Below are 21,244 nucleotides of genomic sequence, written 5' to 3' on the forward strand. Positions count from 1 at the left end.
GGTCAGGCCCATGTCCTTGCTCCTCAAGCTGGGCCCTGCTGACCCCTGCTGAATCTCGTCCCTTCCCAGGCTGCTCTCTGCATGTCTCTCCAGACCCCCGTCTCCCTCCCTGGACCAGTCCCTGGCTCATCCCTCGAGCCCCATCTGTCCCTGCCACCCCTTCCGACGGAAGGACCTTCCCTCTCCAGCCCATCTCACTCTCCTCTCTAGACCTCCCGTTAGCTTGTTCTCCCCAGGGCCCCGAAGGAGCCCTGGCCCAGTGGTTACACTCAGCTGCAAAACCCGAGAGCGACAGTTTGAGCCTGCCAAAAGCTCTGGAGAGATGGGGCCAGTTTGCCCTGTAAAGACCACAACCTTAGAAGCCCCCACGGGATGCTCCCCTCTGGGGTCTATGGGTTGGACTGGACCGGACAAGCGGAGCCTTGCTGAGCAGACCATGGTGGAATTCTTGCCCTCCCTGCAAGAGACCAGGTTTGATCCCAAGCGGGTGCACTTCCTACACAGCCACTGCCCATCTGTGGGGCTGGATCCCATGTGGATGACATGCTCAGCTGACTTCTACAGAGTTTCTAGTCTGAGTAGGAAGAAGAACTGGCAGAAACACCCAATGGGTCACCATGGACCCCGGTACGCTCACAGGTGGGATCGCCATGGGGGTGGGGGTGGGGGTGTCTGGATAAAAACAGACTGTGCTTGAAACATACCCCACCCCATTGTCCTCCAGGGGATTCTGACCCACATCGCCCCATGAGGCGGAATAGAATTTGGGGTGGGGGTGGGGTGTGTTCTGAGGCTTTCATCTGTACCAGGGAAGCAGACTGCCTCATCTCCTGGAGGGGCAGCTGGTGGGCTAGAACCATTGACCTTCAGTGAGCTCTGAGCACTGATGGGGCCAGCATGCCTGAAACATTACCTGCCACACACACACCTTTTCTCAGGTCTTAGTAGTTCTTCCAGGAAGCCCACCTGGAGTGTTTACAGAGGTTGTACAGGGAGCCTTGAGTGGGCTCTCTACAGTCAGTCTTGCCTGCGAAAAGGGGAAAGGGGCCTGTAGTAGCGCCCTGCTTAGATACTTTAGGAAGGGAGGAACAAAGGGAGAGGTGGTATAAGTTAAGTGGGAGGACTGACGGGGACAAAGGCCCCATGGGAGCCTCCATTGACCAACGCGTTTCCATCTCTGTCCCTTTCCAGTGCTTTCCCTCTCGGTTTCCGCCGTAACACAGAGAAACTTCTTGGACTCCGCCATCTATCTCTGGGTTCGGCCAGTGCCTGGATCATCTGTTTCTGATCATCCTTCCCCATGCCTGACCCCGTGTCCCCGAGGAGCGTGGAGGGTGTCCGGGTTGGCCGCCTTCCCTCCCAGAACTGCTGCTTTCCAAGCTCCGCACGCCAAGGGTCTAGAGCGGGCGCGCCAGGCGTTTCTCCCCAGATCCCTGGGATTTCCGGGCGGCGGGGGTCTGGAGCAGAACGAACGCGTACCCCAAGGATGGATGGTGGATTTAGAGGCCCCGGCAGCCGCGAGGAAAAGAGGCGGAGAGGCAAGAGGAGGAGGGCCAGTGGGGTGGGGGAAAGCTGGGAGGGGCGGGCCCCGAGCGCACCCCCGCCTCCGGCCAAGAGCTGCCAGCACCCTCCCAGCCCAGCCGGCCACATCTGGCGGCCGCCCTCTCTTGTTTCCGCTGCATCCAGACTTCCTCCGGTGGCGGGAGCCTGCGCATCTGGGTCTTTACACATAGAAAGAGATTAGCCAGACCCGCGGCGGCGGCGGCGGTGCAGGGCGCGGGGGCCGGACCACGAGCTGCCGATCCGGGTCCAGCGGAGCCCACCGAGCTTCCTGCGCGGGCTTCCTTGGAGCGCAGCGTTGCCCAGCGAAGCAGGCGCCGGCCAGACGGCAGCGAGGCCACACGCACCGAGCCAGCGGCTCCCCGGGGACGCTCGGGGCCCAGGAGCGCGGTGATGGAGGCGCCGGGAGCCTGGAATGCGCTCGCCCGTGCAGTGCGGGCGCTCTGCGTCCTCAGCTGCCTGTTGGGCCCTTTAGCTGCAGCGCCCGCGCCGGTCATCAAGTTCCCTGGCGACATCTCCCCCAAAACGGACAAAGAGTTGGCTGTGGTGAGTTGCAGCGCTGGCCCCACGGAGCCAAGTTGAGACAGATTTTGGCGACAGGGGATGGGGGGGGGCAAGGGGAGGGGCTTTGGTCAACAACTTGGGGGTTCTTTTGTAGAACTGACCAAGGGTTCTTTAAAAATGAGGGGGACAAAGGGGAGTTTGGTAAACAAAGACAACTTTGATGGCATGGTGGGGGAGGGCGCTATCTAGGGCAATGCTGGGGAGGGGGAGGGGGCTTGGTAAACAACTATGGATGCATGGAGGGGGTGGGTGCTGCCTGAGTATCTTGACCAGGCCATGGGCAGATGGCTAAAGGGGTCTATTTGGGGAGTACGCTTGCAAGGAGCGGATTTTTTTTCACGCCCCGTGGCACTTTGGGAAGGGTGAACTTTGGCCAAGTTGAGGTTGGGTGCTCCCGGGGGAGCAGCGCTTGGCAAGCATCAGGGACCCCCTGGGCTAACATCTGGAGCTAGGCCTTGAAGGACAGCTCCGGGCCCGTTGGGTAAATCGGCAGGGCGGGGAGGGAAGGGGTGGGGGTGGGGGGGTAGCGGGGAGCATGCCCTTTTCGCGTCTCTGTCTCTCCAGGACAAATTAGTCAAGAGTTGGGCCTCGGAAAGTTTCCTCGAACTTCTCCGTGGGACCTTCTCCGTTCGGATCGGGGAACTGGCGAGGACTGGCAGAGGGAGGGCCGGGCTCAGGAGGGCCCTGGCGCGTGGGGCTGGGGCGGACTGCGCCCGCCCGGGGTCGGAGAGCGGCCAGCGAGCCCCGGCTCCTGGCGGGTCTCCGAGCTGCAGCTCCGAGGTTGTTTTGCGAGCGCGCGCCAGGCTCGCCCTGCGCCTTCGCCGCCTCCTTCCTTAAGCCTGGCTGGGGGCGAGCGGAGGCGGGGGGTGGGGGTGCAACTCTAGAAGGCTGCGCCTCCTCGGTGCACGCCTCCACCCCTGCAAGGTTATCCGTCCAGACTCCAGGGCTTCCACCGCCTCTGATGGCCTCCACAGCGCTAGAATTCCTCTCCCCTCCTCCATTCAACCTGCCCAGGACACCCCCACTCTGGGAACTCCTTCTCCAGTTGACGCTCCTACCCTTCCGCAGCTCCTACCCTTCCGCAGCGTCCCAACCTTTGCTACTTGTAACCAGATGAGCTAGGAGACCGCCCTAGGTTGCTAAACCACACCAAACCAAAAATACCCCAAACATACTGCAGTGATTTACGGCGACCCCTTGCGGTGTATAATAGAACTGCCCCTTCGGGTTTTCTGGAATCTCAGCTTCAGGGAAGCAGATCCCTGCACTGCTGGGTGGATTAGCCATGTGAGAGCAAAGCACTTGTACCTCCCAGGGACAGCTCCTGGGACCGACACGCCTGATGGTTGGCTATTAGAGTTAAGCCTGGAGGAGCCCAGGGGGTCGTATGAGGATGTAGGCTGCTGGATTTCAAATGGGGGTCTGTGCCGACCTGGTGATGGATCATAAGCAGGTGATTTGACTTCTCTTGAGTCTGTTTCTTCATCTGCAAAAGGGGCAGCACCCACGGTGCCTGCCTCAGCATGACAGATCAGGAAACCTTGTGACTTGGAAGAGTGCTTGGTAAACAGCAAAGCCTTAGCCATTGCTACTGTAACCTTCTGCCTCTGGCTTCCCAGAGTCAATATATCCTCCAGCTGGTTCCCTAGTCCTCCCCCAGTCAGGGTTATCCACCACTGCACTTAGCACATCCTTAATTTTACATCGATTATTTGTCATCCACGTAGAGGAGCCCTGGTGGCATAGTGGAAAACCCATGAGGTGGCTAACCTCAAGGTCAACAGTTCAAAACCACCAACCACTTTGTAAGAGAAAGACATGGTTTTCTTGTCCCATAAAGAGTTACCTTCTTGGTAACGTAATGAAGAGGTATAGCTGTAACCCAGGTGGGGGCGGAGCATGATTGTGGGGCAGGAGGAAAGTCAAGGGAAAAGGAGGGAAGAGCTGGGAGGCAAGGGGCATTTATGGAGGTCTAGACAAAGACATGTACATGCAAATATATACATGAGGATGGGGAGATAGATCTATGTGCCTGCATTTATAGGTTTAGTATTAAGGTGGCGGAAGGACCTTGGGCCTCTACTCAAGCACTCCTTCAATGCATGAATACTTTCTTTTATTAAATTTGCATTCTATGATGCTCACCTTCACGACACAACTGCTGAAGCCAAAGCGGGTGAACAAGCAAATGTGGTGAAGAAAGCTGATGGTGCCCGGCTATCAATAGAGATAGCGGCTGGGGTCTTAAAGGCTTGAAGATAAACAAGCTGCCATCTAGCTCAGAAGCAACAAAGCCCACATGGAAAAACACACCAGCCTGTGTGATCACGAGGTGTCAAAGGGATCAGGTATAAGGCATCACCCCCCAAAAAAAAATCTTATCATAGTAAATGAAGGGGGAAGTGCAGAGTAGAGACCCAAAGCCCATTTGTCGGCCACTGGAGATCCCCTCACAGAGGGGTCTAGAGGAGGAGATGAGTCAGTCAGGGTGCAGTGTAGCACCGATGAAGAATACAGCTTTCCCCCAGTTCCTAAATGCTTCCTCCCCACCCACTACCATGATCCGAATTCTACCTTGCAAATCTGGATAGAGCAGAGGTTGTACACTGGTGCAGATAGGAGCTGGAGGCACAGGGAATCCAGGGTGGATGATACCTTCAGAACCAGGGGGGTGAGAGGCGATACTGGGAGGGTAGAAGGTGAGTGGATTGGAAAGAGGGAAACGATTACAAGGATCTACATGTGACCTCCTCCCTGGGGGACAGACAACAGAAAAGGGGGTGAAGGCAGATGCCGGATAGGGCAAGATATGACAAAATAATAATTTATAAATTATCAACCGCTCATGAGGGAGCGGGGAGTGGGGAGGGAGGGGAAAAAAGAGGACTGGATGCAAAGGGCTTAAGTGGAGAGCAAATGCTTTGAAAATGATTCGGGCAAAGAATGTACAGATGTGCTTTATACAATTGATGTATGTATGGAGTGTGATAACAGTTGTATGAGTCCCTAATAAAATGTTTAAAGAAAAGTTACCTTCTTGAAAACCCACAGGGGTGGTTCTACACGGAATTATAGCATCGCTATGCATTAGAATTGACTCAATGACATTCAGCTGGGTTTATTGAGGACCGATCGATGTCAGCTTCGCTGCTGAACCTGGGGACCTGAGCGATTAGAAACAGCCTGTCCTGTTCACCAGTTTATCCCCAGCACTAGCTCAGGGCCTGGCCGGTGGCAGAAAGCATGGATGGAATAAAGAAACGAGTTGCTTGGTCTCTGAACTTGTCAGGGCATATTTGGATTTGGGCCTCAGGCTGAGCAGACCCAGCAGCAGACCCCGAGGGCAGGACCATTTTCTCTTTTGGAAAAGTTCTGTCCTGCATTTGAACCAAGAGCTGTGTGTTCCCAGGGCTCATGCACACAGCTCTGGACCCATCTTTGGAAGAAAAGGTGGGATGGGCATCCCACTTAAATGAGCTGATGGAGGTGAACCGGGTGGTGGAGAGCCACTGTCCTGCGCATGGGGTCTGGAAGTATATTCCTTGGGTGCAATTCCAGCTCTGCTGTTCCTGAGCTGTGTTAGCACAGGCACGCTTCTTAACCTCTCTGTGCTTGAGTGCCTTCCTCCGTACGGTGGGCTGGCATGCTACTGACATCATAGAAGCGTTGTGACCATTAAATGAATGGACACATGCTGACCTCAGTGCTTGGGCATTCGTCCTCCCGACCATGGGGGTCTGCAGCTGTCATTTCACTCAGCTAGTGGGGGGCAGAGATGATTCTGGAACCCAGGCTTTCTGACTCTTCCTGTGTCCTGTCTGGGCGCCGGGGCCAAGTTGGAGGCCGGTGGCTACAAGCTATGACGGCTCCGTGACCCACCCCGGGGTGCTCATGTTTTTCAGCAATACCTGAACACCTACTATGGCTGCCCCAAGAAGAGCTGCAACCTGTTTGTGCTGAAGGACAAGTTGAAGAGCATGCAGAAGTTCTTTGGGCTGCCCCAGACGGGGATGCTGGACCAGAAAACCATCATGACCATGCGGAAGCCTCGCTGCGGCAACCCTGACGTGGCCAACTACAACTTCTTCCCCCGCAAGCCCAAGTGGGACAAGAACCAGATCACATACAGGTGCTGGGGCAGGGCTGTCACTCTCGGGCAGGGGGCTGAGGGATGTGGCGTGTCCTCGAGGCCTCTTCTGTACCAACGTGGCATTTCATGGGGTTGGCCTCGAGAGTTCTTAGCAACTAGGATCGCAGCGGGTCTGTTAAGAGGCTTCAGAATAGCGACTCATGTGTGATGATCCCGTGCAGTGTGGCATGGCATGCGGCCTGCCCCTGGTTGCTTGCAGTCCGGAGTGTTATGACCCCGTGGGATTTCCAATAACTGGTTTGGGGAAGTAGATTTCCAGGTCTTTCTTCCTAGTCCTTCGTAGTCTAGAAACTCCCTGGACACCTACCCAGCCTCTTGGCAATATTCAAGGCCTCCCTGACAGATAAGCAGCTGGGCAGGAGATGGCATCGGCCACGGGTTGAACCGGCATCACCCACAGGGGAGGGGAGAATCCTGCTGAAGTCAGAACGCACACATGAAGGGCCTTGCAGAGCACTTGCCTGAGCTCGTGTGCAGCAAATGCTGCTGTTCCACGGGCTCCCGGCAGGGGCAGCAGAGGAAGGCGGTGATGGGTTATTGCCATCTGGGGACTCTCCCAGGGTTCCAGGGAGCTGAGTTTGGCCCTGTGTCCTGTAATGGGAGGCCCCCCAACCCAGGCGGAAGTGAGGAATGAGACTCTAGGGTGGACCTCAGAGTGCAGACTGGTCTGGAATCCATGGTACCTCAAGGCATTCTGGGAGGGCTGTTCTTGACAGGAACCCTGCTTGCCTTGTACACACATGTATGTGGATGCACACACACCCTCCCATGCTGGCGTGGGATCTTCCACATACGCACACACTCAGCCCCATGCTCGTGCATACGCTTACCACCTCACATGTGGCTCACCCCGCAGGATCATCGGCTACACGCCTGATCTGGACCCTGAGACGGTGGATGACGCCTTCGCTCGAGCCTTCCAGGTCTGGAGTGACGTGACCCCGCTGCGCTTCTCACGCATCCACGATGGAGAGGCTGACATCATGATCAACTTTGGCCGCTGGGGTAGGTGGGAGGGGGGACGGGGCGGCGGGGGTAGTCAGCGTAGGCACAGAGGATCACTGTGGATCCTGGAGGCATGGGGATACTGAGTCCAGCTAGACAGGAGAGAAGCGGGGGCAGATGCTGAAAGCAGTGTATATGCGAGTTGGATGGGGAGAGCAAGTGTGGGCTGAGAGCCCAGGGCAGCCCCCGGAGATGTGCCGGAGGCCACGTGCACTGCAGTACAGCCAGGATGGGAGCCCCTGGGCACATGGGGCTAAGTTTGTATTGAACATGAACTAAACCTGACCTCTCGGTCCCTCCGTCACATGTGTGATGGCCCAGTGGGGCTAGTGGCTTTGACGAGGACAACACATGGAGCATTTCTGTCGTGTGGACAGCCGTCTTAGAGAACAGTGGTGGACTCACCCCAAGGAGCTGTGCCCCTGAGGGTGGGCAGGCCCGACGGGAGAGTAAGGGGCACCTGCCCCGAGGGTTGGTGGCAATGCAGACACGGGGTAGGTGGTGTAGACGCTGCGCCGTGCAGAGAGGAGCACAGGTGCAAGGATCAATGCAGGCATGAATTTGGCACAGACTCTCCTGGTAGAGCAGGCGTGAGGGCAGTGTGGGGACCATGGGTGGCAGTGTGACCTGGTGGCTGGTGGCTGACGGTCAAGAGGGCAGTGTGGACATCCAGGCAGGTGCTGTGGAGGCTGGGGATAAGGCAGACATGGGTGAGCAGAGAGGACTCTGGGTGTGTGGGGAGGGAAGGGGGATCCAAGAGAGTGGAGCGGTGAGTGTGAATGCGGAGGAAGAGACAGACGGGTGCATGGTGAGAACAACGTAGGCACGTGGGGAGGGAAAGCAGACCCCAGTGTCGTGTGGTGTAGGCTGGAGGATGGTCACAGTCAGTACACCTCTGCTTTGGCCCTGTGTTCCCAGCCTGGGTCACCCCAAGGGGTCTGGGGGAAGGGGCAGGTGGTGGGTGGGCTGAAAGGTCCCAGCCGTGTGGATGGAGTAGGGGTGGGTCTTGGAGCCCAGCGGGGGCGTCAGAAGCTGAGCCCCACATGTGTTGCAGAGCACGGTGACGGGTACCCCTTTGATGGCAAGGATGGCCTCCTGGCACATGCTTTCGCCCCAGGCCCTGGAGTCGGGGGGGACTCCCACTTTGACGACGACGAGATGTGGACTCTGGGAGAAGGACAAGGTGAGAGAGTGGCCCCCTGACCCCTGTCCCTCCCTTCAGTCCCTGCATGCCCCTCAGCAGCCCTGGGCAACCTCACCTGCTCCCGTGGAGCCAGAGGCTTGGGCCGGGGTCCTGGAGCTGAGGGTGTCAGAGGCGTGGTCTCCAAAGAAGGGCCCAGAGAGGTGACCCCTCTGCCCTGTGTGCCCCTCAGTGGTGCGTGTGAAGTACGGCAACGCCGATGGGGAGTTCTGCAAATTCCCCTTCCTGTTCAACGACAAGGAGTACCACAGCTGTACCGACACGGGCCGCAGCGACGGCTTCTTCTGGTGCTCCACCACCTACAACTTCGACAAGGACGGCAAGTACGGCTTCTGCCCCCATGAAGGTGAGCGTCCTGGGCCGGCCCCTGGGCTCCCCGGTCAGGCCTCGCAGGCCTGGCACCACCAGGTCCCCCGACACAGCCCCATCCTCCTTCCTTCTGGAGTGCATCGTCCTTGACTTCCATCCCTCCGGTGCACGCTTCAAAGGCTCAGCCTTACCACACCACTCACTCCACACGCCAGCCAAGTCTGGGGGCCCAAGTTGAAGCTCAGGGCTGGACCAGACATCTGCTGGTGCGATATGGAATTGGGACTCAGGACACAAAGCCCAAGGCTGGGACCCTGACTGATCTGGGACCCTGGCCCGGGGATTTCTGCCACTTTCCTGGTTCTGATGGTGACCTTGCCAATGTGTGTGTACTTGGTGTTCCTGTGTGTGCTTGTTCATGTGTATCTGTGTGTGTGTGTGTGTGTGTTTGTTTGTGTGTGTGTGATGCATGTATGTCTGGGCAAGATGGCTAGTCCATCTGCCTCTCTTGGTCACATTTTGCCCCTCCAACCTATCTAGCTTGGACGACACCTCTGTGTCTTGGGAAAGGTGTGTGTGTGTGCACGTGTGTGCATGCACTTGTGACAAGTGCTGTGGAGAACTTGAGGCCATGAGAGGAAACTTCAGAAAGAAGCAAAGGCGTTCACACACACACACACACACACACACACACACGCAATGCACACCATCCTTTCCTTAACTGCCCTGGACAATGTCCTGGTCATCAGTCAGCAAAGACACTCACTCTCCCATTCCATCCTCAGCATCCTCTCAAATGATTCCAGAGGTTGAAGAAAGCCTAGAAAATTGGAGAGAAATGGGAGAAAAGTCCGATTTTCCCCCCCGAAGCATTTCTTTCTTCTCATCCCCACAAAGACACTGCCGTCTGTGTGTGCCACTTCGGTTATTCCGTGCTGCCACCATGGAAACCGACATAGGTTCCGGAAGAAATATTCATTTTCCCACCACCCTCGGGACGCAGACTCCAGACCAGAGTCTCTCGGGTGGGTGGCTTCTGACGGAGACTTCTCTGTCATTGCTGAGGTCTGCTGGCCGTGTTTGGGGAGCCTTTGCTCATTGGTGGTTCCCGAGTGACTTCTGTCTTCTTCCCCTGTGTGTGTCCATCTCGCGTGGAGTTGGCTCTGTTTAGAAAACATCACAAAGCAGGGACTCGGTTTAGGACCCGGCCGACACACAGTGGGACCTCATCCACATAACTTAAGAAAGCCCTTACTTCCCAACAGGGTGACGGTCGCAGGTACAGGGCTTGAAATTTCAATTCCACTCGTAGGGAGACAAAGAGTGGATTAGTCATGTTCCTCTTTGTGTTTGATTAAGGAGCCCTGGTGGCACTGTGGGTTAGGCATTGACTGCTAGGCACAAGGTCGGGTGGTTCAAATCCTCCAGCCACTCACTGCTCAGGACAAAGATGAAGCTGTTGGTTCCAGGAAAGGTTTACTGTCTTGGAAAATCCTTCATGGGGGTGCTGTGAGTCAGAATTGAATTGGTGGCAGTAGGTTTGGGTTGGTGGGCAGGGGATTTACATTTTGATTGCCAAACCTTAGCCTGGTGTGACGGAGTTCCTGGTGATGCAAGGTGCTGAGTGCTGGTCTAACAGGAACATTGGTGACTGAAGCCTACCCAGAAATGTCTCAGACCAAAGCCCTAACCATCTGCTTCCCAAAGGGCCCGGGGCTTCACCGTAGGGTGCGTGTGAAGTACGGCAATACCATATGTGCAGTTCTCGGCACATGTGTGCTCTCCGTGAGCCACTGCTGACACACTGGTAACTAACTAGAACAGGAAGCCTTGTATGAAGGGAGTGTGCCAGGCCCTGGCCTCCGAGTCACAGGCTCTGTCTGGCCTTTTCAAGTAGAGCTCCAGGAAGATGTTACCCCTCCCCCTGGGCACCAGCTCCCTGCTTGGAAGACTGACTGCCTGGAGCCCAGAGTGAAAACAGAGCAGTAATTCCTAAGTCGGGGAGACTGGGTCCCTACACACGTGACCCAGCCCGAGCTTGGTGTATAGCCAGATATAGCCACATGTCTGGGGCTTAAGCCTGAAGTGACTCGGCCTCTCCTGACTGCTGAGTCAGTGTCTGCTTCTTGCCATCCCTGTGGTGCCTGGACCAGAGCGGGGATGGCTTGCTGGGTGGTTGGGGGTGGTTGGAGATGGCAGCCAGCCATCATGTGCTGCCTTTCCTTGTTCGGAAGCCACCGAGTCCCTGGGGGCTCCACTTTGTCTCCTCCCGTGGTGCGCTGGCTGCCTCCGTTCCAGGAGAGGGTCTCTGGGTCGGGAGTGGGGAGAAGGGAGGGCAGGGGCCCTGTGACTGCGGTTGGGCCAGGGCTGGCCTCCATCCTGCCTGTGCTGGAGTCCCTGGGCTGGTGAGGTCACCTCTGGAACTGCCAAGCACAGCTGGTCCTTGTTACGCCTTGTGGTTTTGCTCGTGGACCATTCCAGAAACGCCATCCTGTAGCCTTGGGGTGGGTGAGGAGCTGGGGAGAGCACGGAGAGGCAAGCCCAGAGCCCCAGCCAGCCCAATCCTCCTGCCCTCACGTTTCAGTCAGGACCCCGGCTTGGGGATCCTGAGGTTCCCAAAGAGGATGCTTCTCCCCCTCCCCTTCCTGTCTCGCTCCCACTGGGACCTCAGCAGGGTCGTCAGGAAAAGGCCTAGGATTGATGAAAGATGACCATGTGTGTGTGCATGTGTGACAGTGTGGGTGAGTGATTCTGAAATGAGTGTGTTTATAGTTGAACTTTAGAGTCCCTGAGTCATACAAGATGCCTTGCATTCAATGCCCACCTGGTGGTGCTGTGGAAGTAAGGCCTGGAAACCCGCTCTCATCGACGCCCTATACAGCCAGGAGAGTCCTGTGAACACACACATGGCCTGCCACGGGCTGGCATGAACAGGTCTTTGTCGCTTTGATGATTGTTTCAGTGATGAGCCTTATCTGTCTGTGTGGCCATGAGAGGGTTCCGGGCTTGCCTTCTTGAAGGCCCAGTTGCCCTGTGTGTCGATGGACAGCATAGATGGTGACCTTGAGTGTCCTTGGGACTGAGGCAGGGTCCTAGTGGACCTGGGCTGCAGGCCATGCTGGATCCCAAAGACCTTGGGGGAGGGATTGGCCCTCAAAGAAGGGGCAAACACCGCGTTAAGACAGCCCGCTGTCCTGGGGTCCATTCTGACAGACAGCAACCCGGTGCGCTTCTGAGAATAGGGCTCCCGAGGCTTTGGTGACGAGTCTGAGGGAGGCACATGATCAGGCCTTTCTCTGACTCAGTCAGCCTTCGATGCAGACCCTTGTACCACCCAAGAGCCTACCACTCAGTAAGAAGGACGCCTACGCTCCTGCTTTGGCTCAGCACTTTGGACATATGATCAGGAGGGACCCGTCCCTGGGGAAAGACCTCGTGCTTCCTAGGGGGGGGGGGGCAGTGACAAGGGGGAGACACTCGGTGAGAGGGATGGACACCGTGGCTAAAACCAGAGACTCACATACACAACTACTGTCAGGGTGTGCAGTGCAGGACTGGGTACAGTCCATCCATCCGTCCGTCCGTCCTAGGGCACAGAGGGACACAGGAGTTTGAACCTGCTGACAGCCACCATGCTGAACCCTTCTCTGGTGTTGCTGTGGCCACAAAGGTGCCCAGCTGACCCCGCAAGCCTCACCCATCCTCCCTCTCTCCCCTGCCCAGCCTTGTTCACCATGGGTGGCAACGCCGACGGACAGCCCTGCAAGTTCCCGTTCCGCTTCCAGGGCACATCCTACGACAGCTGTACCACGGAGGGCCGCACTGACGGCTACCGCTGGTGCAGCACCACCGAGGACTATGACCGAGACAAGAAGTATGGCTTCTGCCCTGAGACCGGTGGGTATGCCCGAACCTGAACCCCGAGGGGGCCCCACCCGCCTTTCTCCTGCATGGGGAGCTAGTCGGAATTCTGAACGTGGCCACTGGAGCCAGACCCACCCCCGGCATCAGCAGGCAGCAGGCCAGCCCAGGACCCTTCCCTGACCGCTGCCCTCTGCTCCCACTGCCCTGGTAGTCATGTCTCTCATCCCTGGCCTTGTCTCTCTGTAGCTGGCTTTCTATAAGAGCTGCCCTGGAACACTCTATCTTTAGTTGATTTCTCTGTGAGCACTGCCCCTACCTGCTGGCACCCCTGGGCCCCACGGGGGCTACTCATTGTCTAGGGGGGCAGGTTGACCCTATCAGCTCTGCCTGGCCCCCTTTACCTCAGCCCTGGACTCCCATTCGTGGGAGACTAATTGTAGCTCTGGAATCTGGCCGCCTGCCTTCAAGTCCCAGCCCGGACACTTCCCAGCTGCCTCTGCTCCAGCGAGTGACTTCCGGAATCTCGCTGAGCTCTGCTGTCCCCTGGCTGGGGGTGTTGTGGGGCCTGGGAGATGTGTCTGCAGCCCCTCCCGCAGGGCCTGGGACTGAGTGGGCACTCAGTGGGATTGGGTCTCGATGCCCTCCCTGCGGCCTAACCGGTGTCCCCGACTCCACAGTCATGTCCACCGTGGGCGGGAACTCAGAAGGTGCCCCCTGCGTCTTCCCCTTCACCTTCCTGGGCAAAAAGCATGAGGGCTGCACCAGCGCAGGCCGCAGCGACGGGAAGATGTGGTGCTCCACCACCAGCAGCTACGACGATGACCGCAAGTGGGGCTTCTGCCCGGATCAAGGTACAGAAACGCCCCGCCCGCCGGGCCCTCTGTAGTTTGAAGCCATCTGAGCTACTCGATGGCCTAACACAGAGTGAGACTGTCCCCGCTCTGTGGCTGCTCCTCATTCTGCAGCAGCACGAGAGGGCCCGCCGAATGCCATTCACAGCGGCTGGCCCACACAGTGTGACTCACCCCCTCTCAGGGGCCTCCCTGGGGTGGATCGTGACATTACCTGCACAGCTCTGGTGTGCAGCCGCCAGGGGCTTCTCCGTCTGCCTGGACAATCCCCCAGGGAGGGAGGTGGTGGGCAGGAAAGAGGTCTGTCTGTGCCTGGTGCTGAGCCTGGGCAGCCACTCTGTCAGAAGGGTTTGCGCTTCTACAGGGAGCCCATGGGGGAGCCAGCTCACTGGCACTCCGGCCGCTCTGGGGAGCAGGTTTCATTGTTTGTAATTGTCATGACCCAACCTTTACCAATGCACAAGCCCAGCCGAGGTCCATGCTAGTGACCTCAGTTGCCTGGCTCACGCTGTGCAAACGCACCATTAACTGATGAGGCCAGATGGCCCTTCGCCCTCCCATCAGAGAATTCCCAGGTGCTGCTGTCACACACACCCCCCCTTTCATAGCATGCCCCAAAAGGACCTGGAGGACACTGGCTGGCCCTACTTGAGAGCAGCAGTCAGCCAACATCATGAATCGAGAATTCCCAGGAGCAAGGACGTGCCTTCCGGCCCTGGCCCAGGCTCTCTGTCCCCATGGCGATTCCTGGGGCCAGGAGCAGGCGCTCCTCTCATCTTTCTGTGCCCCCTACCACCCCATCCAGGGTACAGCTTGTTCCTTGTGGCAGCCCACGAGTTTGGCCACGCGATGGGGCTGGAGCACTCACAGGACCCCGGAGCCCTGATGGCGCCCATTTACACCTACACCAAGAACTTCCGCCTGTCCCAGGACGACATCAAGGGCATTCAGGAGCTCTACGGTAATCTTGGCGTGGAGGGGGGCTGCTGTGGGGGGAGAATTATAGTGGCACTAGAGTTTATACGCGCGCACACATATATATGTATACATATATACACACACATACACACATGCAAACTATATAAACTTTGAATGTAATGTATATATGTGTGTGTTTGTCATAAAACTACATCTAACGCAGCATTTACAAATCCGTTGGGTTGATCTTAGTAACATCAGTTGCCTAGCTCATGTTGTGCTACCTTACCCTTGACCGATGCCCCCCCCACCCACCCACACAGGATCCCGTGAGAGCCGGAAGTCCATGGAACTGCTTTGCTTTCTTTTAAGTGTCACAAGTCTTCTGTCCTGGGGGGTCAGGGGACAGTGTGACCATCTTTCTAACTCTCTCTAACCATTGAAGATATTGCCATTTTCTTTGCCCAGTTTCTGCCTTACGCAGGTTCTGGCCTCCCCAGGCTTGGCTGTGTGCGTATGTGAATGATCCATGCACATACATTACATACTCGTACACATACAGAGCTCTGGTGGTGCCATGATTCAGCACTGGGATCTTAACCGAGACGGTGTTGGTTCAAACCCACCAGCCAGTCTTGGGGAGAAAGAAGTGATAGCTTGGCGTTCACAGAAATGGCAGCTGTGAAACCCTTTGGGGCGACCCCACCCTGTCCCACTGGGCCATGGTGAGGACCAAGTCAACATCGATGAGATTATTTATGTCATGGTACTTAAGGCCTGAGAGGGGCTTCAAAAGTCCAGGGAACAAGGAATGAAAAGATGATGAAAATGTTTAACAAACTTTCTGAAGCCCCCTCATATCGTATCTCTGTGATCTATCTGTCTGGGGCATTATAAAGATTGTGGTAAAATCCCATTGCCTTTCAATTCCATTTCCCACGAGCTCTTTGAAGGCCCCTGTGTGTGTGAGCTGTCTGCCACAGAGTCGACTGTGACTCACGGCAACCTTACAGGACAGAGTAGAACTGCCCCTCTGCGTTTTGGAGGTTGTAATCTTCATGGGGGAAGAAAGCTTCATCTTCACCCCCATGGAATGCCTGGTAGGTTCGAACTGCTGACCTGTGGGCAGCAGCCCAATGTGGAACCCACTACGCCTGTCACCAAAGTTTCATGATATTATCAGTGACACCGAGATCAGGCCAAACCAGTAGGAGTGGCAGGATGAACCTTGAGGAGCCACGGACTTGAAGAACCTGATATCTGAGAGTCTCCAAGAAGCTTGGGATCCAAATATTTCCTCTGCCACTTGCAGCTGCCAGAGTTCTAACAAGTTTTCCCTCTCGGGACTCAGTTTCCCCAGCTGCAGAGGGTGGCTGGGTATAATGAAGAATAGGTTGCCAGGTGTGAGAATGCCGCTGCATTCCCAACTGCCCTGGCACTCTTGTGGGCTGAAGAACCAGAGTCTTGGCTATAAATCCTTGGGCAAGTCATTCAAGCTCAGTGTCCTTGTGTGGGAGCTGGGAGTAGTAAGGAGTGGAGTCCAGAGGTCGGAGCCAGGAGAAGTCTGTGAGGAGCGGTTGGTGATGTGCCAAGGCTCTGGTCTCCCCTTCTTACCTGGGCTCACCCTTGGTCTAGAATATGGTCTCTTCTGACCCTTAGTAGGTTGGGTGGACAGCTTGGGGGACTCAGCCTGGTGGGGTGAGCCCCTGAGCAGGGAGAGTCTGAGACCAGCTGTCCTTGCCCAGGGCCCTCCCCTGACACTGACACCGGCACCGGCACCGGCCCCACCCCCACACTGGGGCCCGTCACGCCTGAGATCTGCAAACAGGACATTGTCTTTGACGCCGTCTCTCAGATCCGTGGGGAGATCTTCTTCTTCAAGGATCGGTGAGTGTCCTCCTTGCCCTCCCTGCTCTGTCCCCTGTGCCAGACAGAGGACCCCACAGGAGCACTTGCTATTAAAGGTGCCGCTGCATGTCCCCCAGCCTCCTCCGAATCTCAGCTTGTCGCCACAGCAGACACCCTCAGAGTCGGTGGATGCGCTCGGGTGCCTGCTTTGGGCTGCAGTTCGGGTTCAGGTCTGCCCTGCATTCACATCAGCCTTCTGGGATCCTCAAGGACTCCTGGCTGATGGCAGGAGCATCCGACCACACAGCGCAGGAATAGCCTCCAGCCACATCATGTGTGGGAAGATCCTGTTGGCAGTAACGAGTCCTGTGGGTCCACCACCTCCTCTGGGCGTGGCACTGCAAACTCAGGCCTCCCTCATCCTAAAATAGGGGTAGAGCTGGGAACAGACCTTCTCTGAAGTAACCTCTATTTCAAATGACCACATTACCCCAGGTGGGATGGTCTCAAGGTAGAGAGAGGCAATGAACTTCAGGCTCCCACCCAACCAATGGAAGGCTCCTCCTGGAGGATGTCATGTAGTAAGTATCTAGGGCCTGTTCACCATTCATTTCACTTCCTTCCATCCTGCCATCCACCCATCCATCTATTCATCCACCCATCTATCGATTCATTACCCATGTACCCACACAGCCATCCATCCATTTGTCCACCCACCTACCTACCCATCCACCCACTCACCCATCCATTCATCCACCCACCTGTCCATCTATTCATACACCCATCAATCCACCTGTCTATCCACCCATTCACCCATTCATCCATCCACTGAATGTATCATATTTTTCACAAGTAAAGCACTCTCATAAATAATCACCCACACACGTAATGTTTATAGCATGCTTAGCATAATAATGCATAGGAGGGTGTGCCTCTGGCAAAAACATGTATAATGCACGTGTTATTTGTGTAAGACTATGGCAGTAGTTAAGAACTTAGGCTCTAGAGTCAGATTATTTGGGTTAAGATCTCAAACCTGCTACTTCTTTGAGTGCTACTGTTGGCAGTGTCGGGTGCCATTGAGTCATTGAGTAGTCCTGCCCACCCAGTCACATTTCCTAGGCTGGGATCTTCGGGAAGCAGGTGCCAAGTATTTTGCTTATGAAGCCAGCAGGTGGCTTTAAACCACCACCTTTCTGGTTGGCAGCTCAGCACTTAGCCTTGGTACCACTGAGGCTCCTGGATTCATTTCCTCATCTATAAAATGACCCCGTGGTAGGATTTGATGCTGTGCCGTGGGGCTGCTGTGAGGATTAGCATGCGCTCAGTGCTTAGAGCAGTACTGGATGGAGAGCAAGTGTGCACTCTTATTAGCCATGACTATTGATAAGTAATTAATGGGCACCTGGTGTGTCAATGCCACCAGGGTGGTAGTGCTTGGGATGGGTACTGACAAGGGTCTGCTCTAGGATCAGATAGCTGTTTCTCATGAAGAAGTTCAAGGGTCACCTATCCCAGAACCTCCTGTAGTGTGAACATCAGAACTGTGGGCTTCTGCCCACAGAGTCTCCGCTGGGACTCTGCCTTATAGCCAATTACCCAAATGAGTCTGATGCATATCACCTTTTGAGCCTCTCCTGTCTGGTTTGGGAGACAGACAGACAGAACAGACAGTAGCATGGCAGGTGGAAAGGATGGTGGCGGCTGAGACAATAGCTTTTGTGCCACGTGCCGATGTGAGCATGTAGGCAGCAGAGGTTCACTGTCTACAGGGAATCCAGGAAGGCAACTCAGATAGAGTAACCTTTAAGCAGGACGTGGATGGAGGTGATGGCATGGCTGGTTGGGAGGGTGAGGGAGACGGAGCCCCGAGGGTCCGTGGTGAACATACACAAGGAGGGACAGATGTTAGAAGGTATGTAGAGCTAGGGCCTCCTCCTCTTCAGGCACTAGGGGGCAGATGTCCTGCCCTTCACAGGGCTGGCTGGCCACTCAGAGGGATGACAAGAACACAGAGATGAAACTTAGAATATACTGAGCAGCCTGGTACCACCTGACTCTGAACATCCAAGCCAAGCCAATGCAGGGATTCCCAGGGGGAGGCTGGGCTGGGTGTGGTGGTCTAAGGACCACAGTTTGAGAGCCCATGGCTGAGACTAATTAGTATTTACTCCTAAAGAGAAGAGGTGGACAAGCAGGGGGGCAGACGCGATCGTAAACATGAGGGTTCTGTTTACCGAGAAAGGACGGTGGGGGAGGAGTGCTGGGGAGGTCCTCATGAGTGGGCATTGGACGAGTCACAGACCCTCCCTCTGCCCGTGCCCGCTCTCACCAAATGGCATAAAGCCATTGCAACTCAGGAAATACCCCCCTGGGCGCCATTAGCTGCTGCCTCCAGTAACTTCTAATCTAGTAGGAGACACAAGACTTCTTTTTTCTTTTTAAGATATTCTAGCCTCAAAACACACACACACACACACACACACACATCACCCCCACCACCAACACCCCAAGTCCCCCTGCCTTGAGTCAAGTTCAAATCTACTAGGGATCCAATAGGACAGAGTAGAACTGGCCCTGTGGGTTTCCAAGGCTATAAATCCTTACAGGAGAAGCAGCCTCATCTTTCTGCCACAGAGCAGCTGGTGGTTTCAAACTGATGACTTTGCAGTTAGCAGCCCAGCACCTAACCCACTACGCCAGTAGCAGGGCTCTAATCTCTCCTAGTCCAGTAGGAGACATAAGCCTTCTTATTTATTCTAAAGGATAAACTAACCTACCAGGCACTCAGTATTCATCATGTTTAGAGGTGCCGAAGAGGGAGTGGGCAGTATTGACTGAGGTAGTCAAGAAAGGCTTCCTGGAGGAGAGGGGAGGAACAAGGAGATTGCTTCTCAGCCATGGCTGCCTGCAGAGGGCAGCTTTGCCCTCTCTCTGGCCATTCTCCAACCTTCCTTTGACCTTCTCCTGAGCCTCCACCCCCAGGGACGCTGGGATTGAGTTTCTGGACAGACTTGAATCGGCATATGTGGTTGGTGCTGCAGAATGATAAAGTCTGATCTCCTCTGTCCCTCCCCCACCCCCAGGTTCATTTGGCGGATGGTGACACCAAATGAAAAGCCCACAGGGCCTCTGCTGGTGGCCACATTCTGGCCCGACGTCCCGGAAAAGATCGACGCTGTGTACGAGGCCCCACAGGAAGAGAAAGCTGTTTTCTTTGCAGGTGCTTGGATGGGTGTTGCCCTCAACCCCTCTGGGCTCTGCACAGCGGCCCTGTCCACGGGCCCCGGGCCCCAGATCTGCTCCTTCAACCTTCCTTTCCAAGCGCGATTGCACCTTGGAGGCTGTGGCCGAGGCCCAGCATCACGTAGCACTAGGCCCCATAGCAGCTCTCATTTCCTTCCTGTTCGCTCCTCTTTAAGCCTCTGACTCCCTCTCCAGAAGGCGAATCTGTTTATAGTGTCCATGGGCTTGACCTTCCCACCATGAGCGCCCTCCACAGGCAAGACTTTCAGTTAGCTTTTTTTTTTTCAAAATTAGAAACTTCCATTTATATTGTAGCTTCCAAACAGCTTTATAGGAAACAGACAGCTAAGTACATCATAGTAACAAGCTGGCCTGGAAGGGTCAGGGCGGCCGGGGCAGTGGTCCTTTGTGATGCCCTGGTGACTGGGCAGCCCTGCCATGCACTCTGGGCCGCTCACATGTAGGTGGGTGCTTCACACCCACCCGGACCTGAGTGCTGTTGCTGTCATGACGGTGGCCAGGAAAGCCCTGTGGGACGACTCTGGGCATCTCCGCTGTGACACGTGATGTCGCCATCTGTCAGCTGACTCGATGGCGGCCCACAGAAATGTGTTCACAGGACGGAGGCCCAGAAAACCCGCTCAGGTGGTGTTTCTGTGAGTGCCTGGCCAATCTGGAGTGTGGGGGCGGTCTTTGCCCTGGGACATAGACCCTGTCCTGAAGGCGCTCACAGATACTGGGGGAGGCAAGCCATGAATAGGGCACACTAAGGAGGCTCATGGAGAGACTTCCTGCCCTCAGCTAGGAAAGACTCCCTAGCGGAAGTAAAGGCAGATCTCTAGGATTGTGGGTTCGTGTTATTCCACTCAGCCAGCCCCCCCATTAGGTGCCCTGGCGGTGGTGTGGATTAGTAACCTCAAAGCCAGCCGTGTGAACGCAGCAGCCACTTCCCCCTTCCACGGGAGAAAGGGGAGCCTTTCTATTTCTGCCAAGATTTCCAGTCTCGGAAACCCACAGGGGCAGTTTTGTCTGCCCTGCAGGGTTGCTGTGAGTTAGCATCCACTCGATGGCAGTGAGTTATTTTGAGCCCCCCTCCCTCCCGTTTCCTCTCTTTTTTCCTGAGTCTCCGCTCCACCTCTTTCTATGCCCTCTGTCCCTGTCTCAGAGTGGTCCTGGGGTCCAGCTGAGAAGCTGCTCGCCCTCAGGGCACCGTGTGTCTCTTGTGACGAACCAAGAGCAAGTGGCTTGGTGAGCGAGGTGGACCGTGTCTCCTCCCAGCCCCTCTCCTTGGCCAGCAACTTCTAGAACCTTCTCGTAGCTTCCTGGGTGGCAGCCGTGCACCCCAGCCCCTGAATACGTACAGAAACCTATGTCTCTGCTGAGTGGTCCCACTCAGGTCAGGGGTCCCCTGGCAGGCGGATGATGGGCGGGATCGGCCGGGCTGGGGGCTTCGCATGCCCTCACGCAGCATGTCCCTTTGCTTTCACCGCAGGGAATGAGTACTGGGTCTACTCCGCCAGCACCCTGGATCGAGGTTACCCCAAGCCGCTGACCAGCCTGGGGCTGCCCGCTGATGTCCAGCGAGTGGACGCAGCCTTTAACTGGAGCAAGAACAAGAAGACGTACATCTTTGCTGGGGACAAGTTCTGGAGGTAAGGGCCGGTGCGGGGCTAAGGTGAGGAAGGCTTTGTGCTTCCTGGGCCAAAGCCACAGCCGCTGCCAACCTGC

At 56.1% G+C, this 21,244-nt stretch overlaps 1 protein-coding gene across 1 annotated transcript in view; it reads left to right on the plus strand.

Annotated features, from left to right (window-relative positions):
- The first annotated feature begins 1,629 nt into the window (after positions 1-1,629).
- The window catches only part of MMP2 (matrix metallopeptidase 2), a 29,309-nt gene continuing 9,694 nt past the window's right edge, over positions 1,630-21,244 (plus strand). Inside the window, exons 1-11 of the mRNA XM_075537982.1 lie at positions 1,630-2,106; positions 6,027-6,253; positions 7,131-7,279; positions 8,334-8,462; positions 8,653-8,826; positions 12,513-12,686; positions 13,331-13,504; positions 14,310-14,465; positions 16,168-16,309; positions 19,357-19,493; positions 21,009-21,168. Of these exons, the coding sequence (XP_075394097.1) occupies positions 1,954-2,106; positions 6,027-6,253; positions 7,131-7,279; positions 8,334-8,462; positions 8,653-8,826; positions 12,513-12,686; positions 13,331-13,504; positions 14,310-14,465; positions 16,168-16,309; positions 19,357-19,493; positions 21,009-21,168 (1,775 nt within the window). The 5' untranslated portion in view covers positions 1,630-1,953. The remainder of the gene's footprint in view (positions 2,107-6,026; positions 6,254-7,130; positions 7,280-8,333; positions 8,463-8,652; positions 8,827-12,512; positions 12,687-13,330; positions 13,505-14,309; positions 14,466-16,167; positions 16,310-19,356; positions 19,494-21,008; positions 21,169-21,244) is intronic.

This window comes from Tenrec ecaudatus, chromosome 18, assembly GCF_050624435.1.
Source record: "Tenrec ecaudatus isolate mTenEca1 chromosome 18, mTenEca1.hap1, whole genome shotgun sequence".
Taxonomy (NCBI): Eukaryota; Metazoa; Chordata; class Mammalia; order Afrosoricida; family Tenrecidae; genus Tenrec; species Tenrec ecaudatus.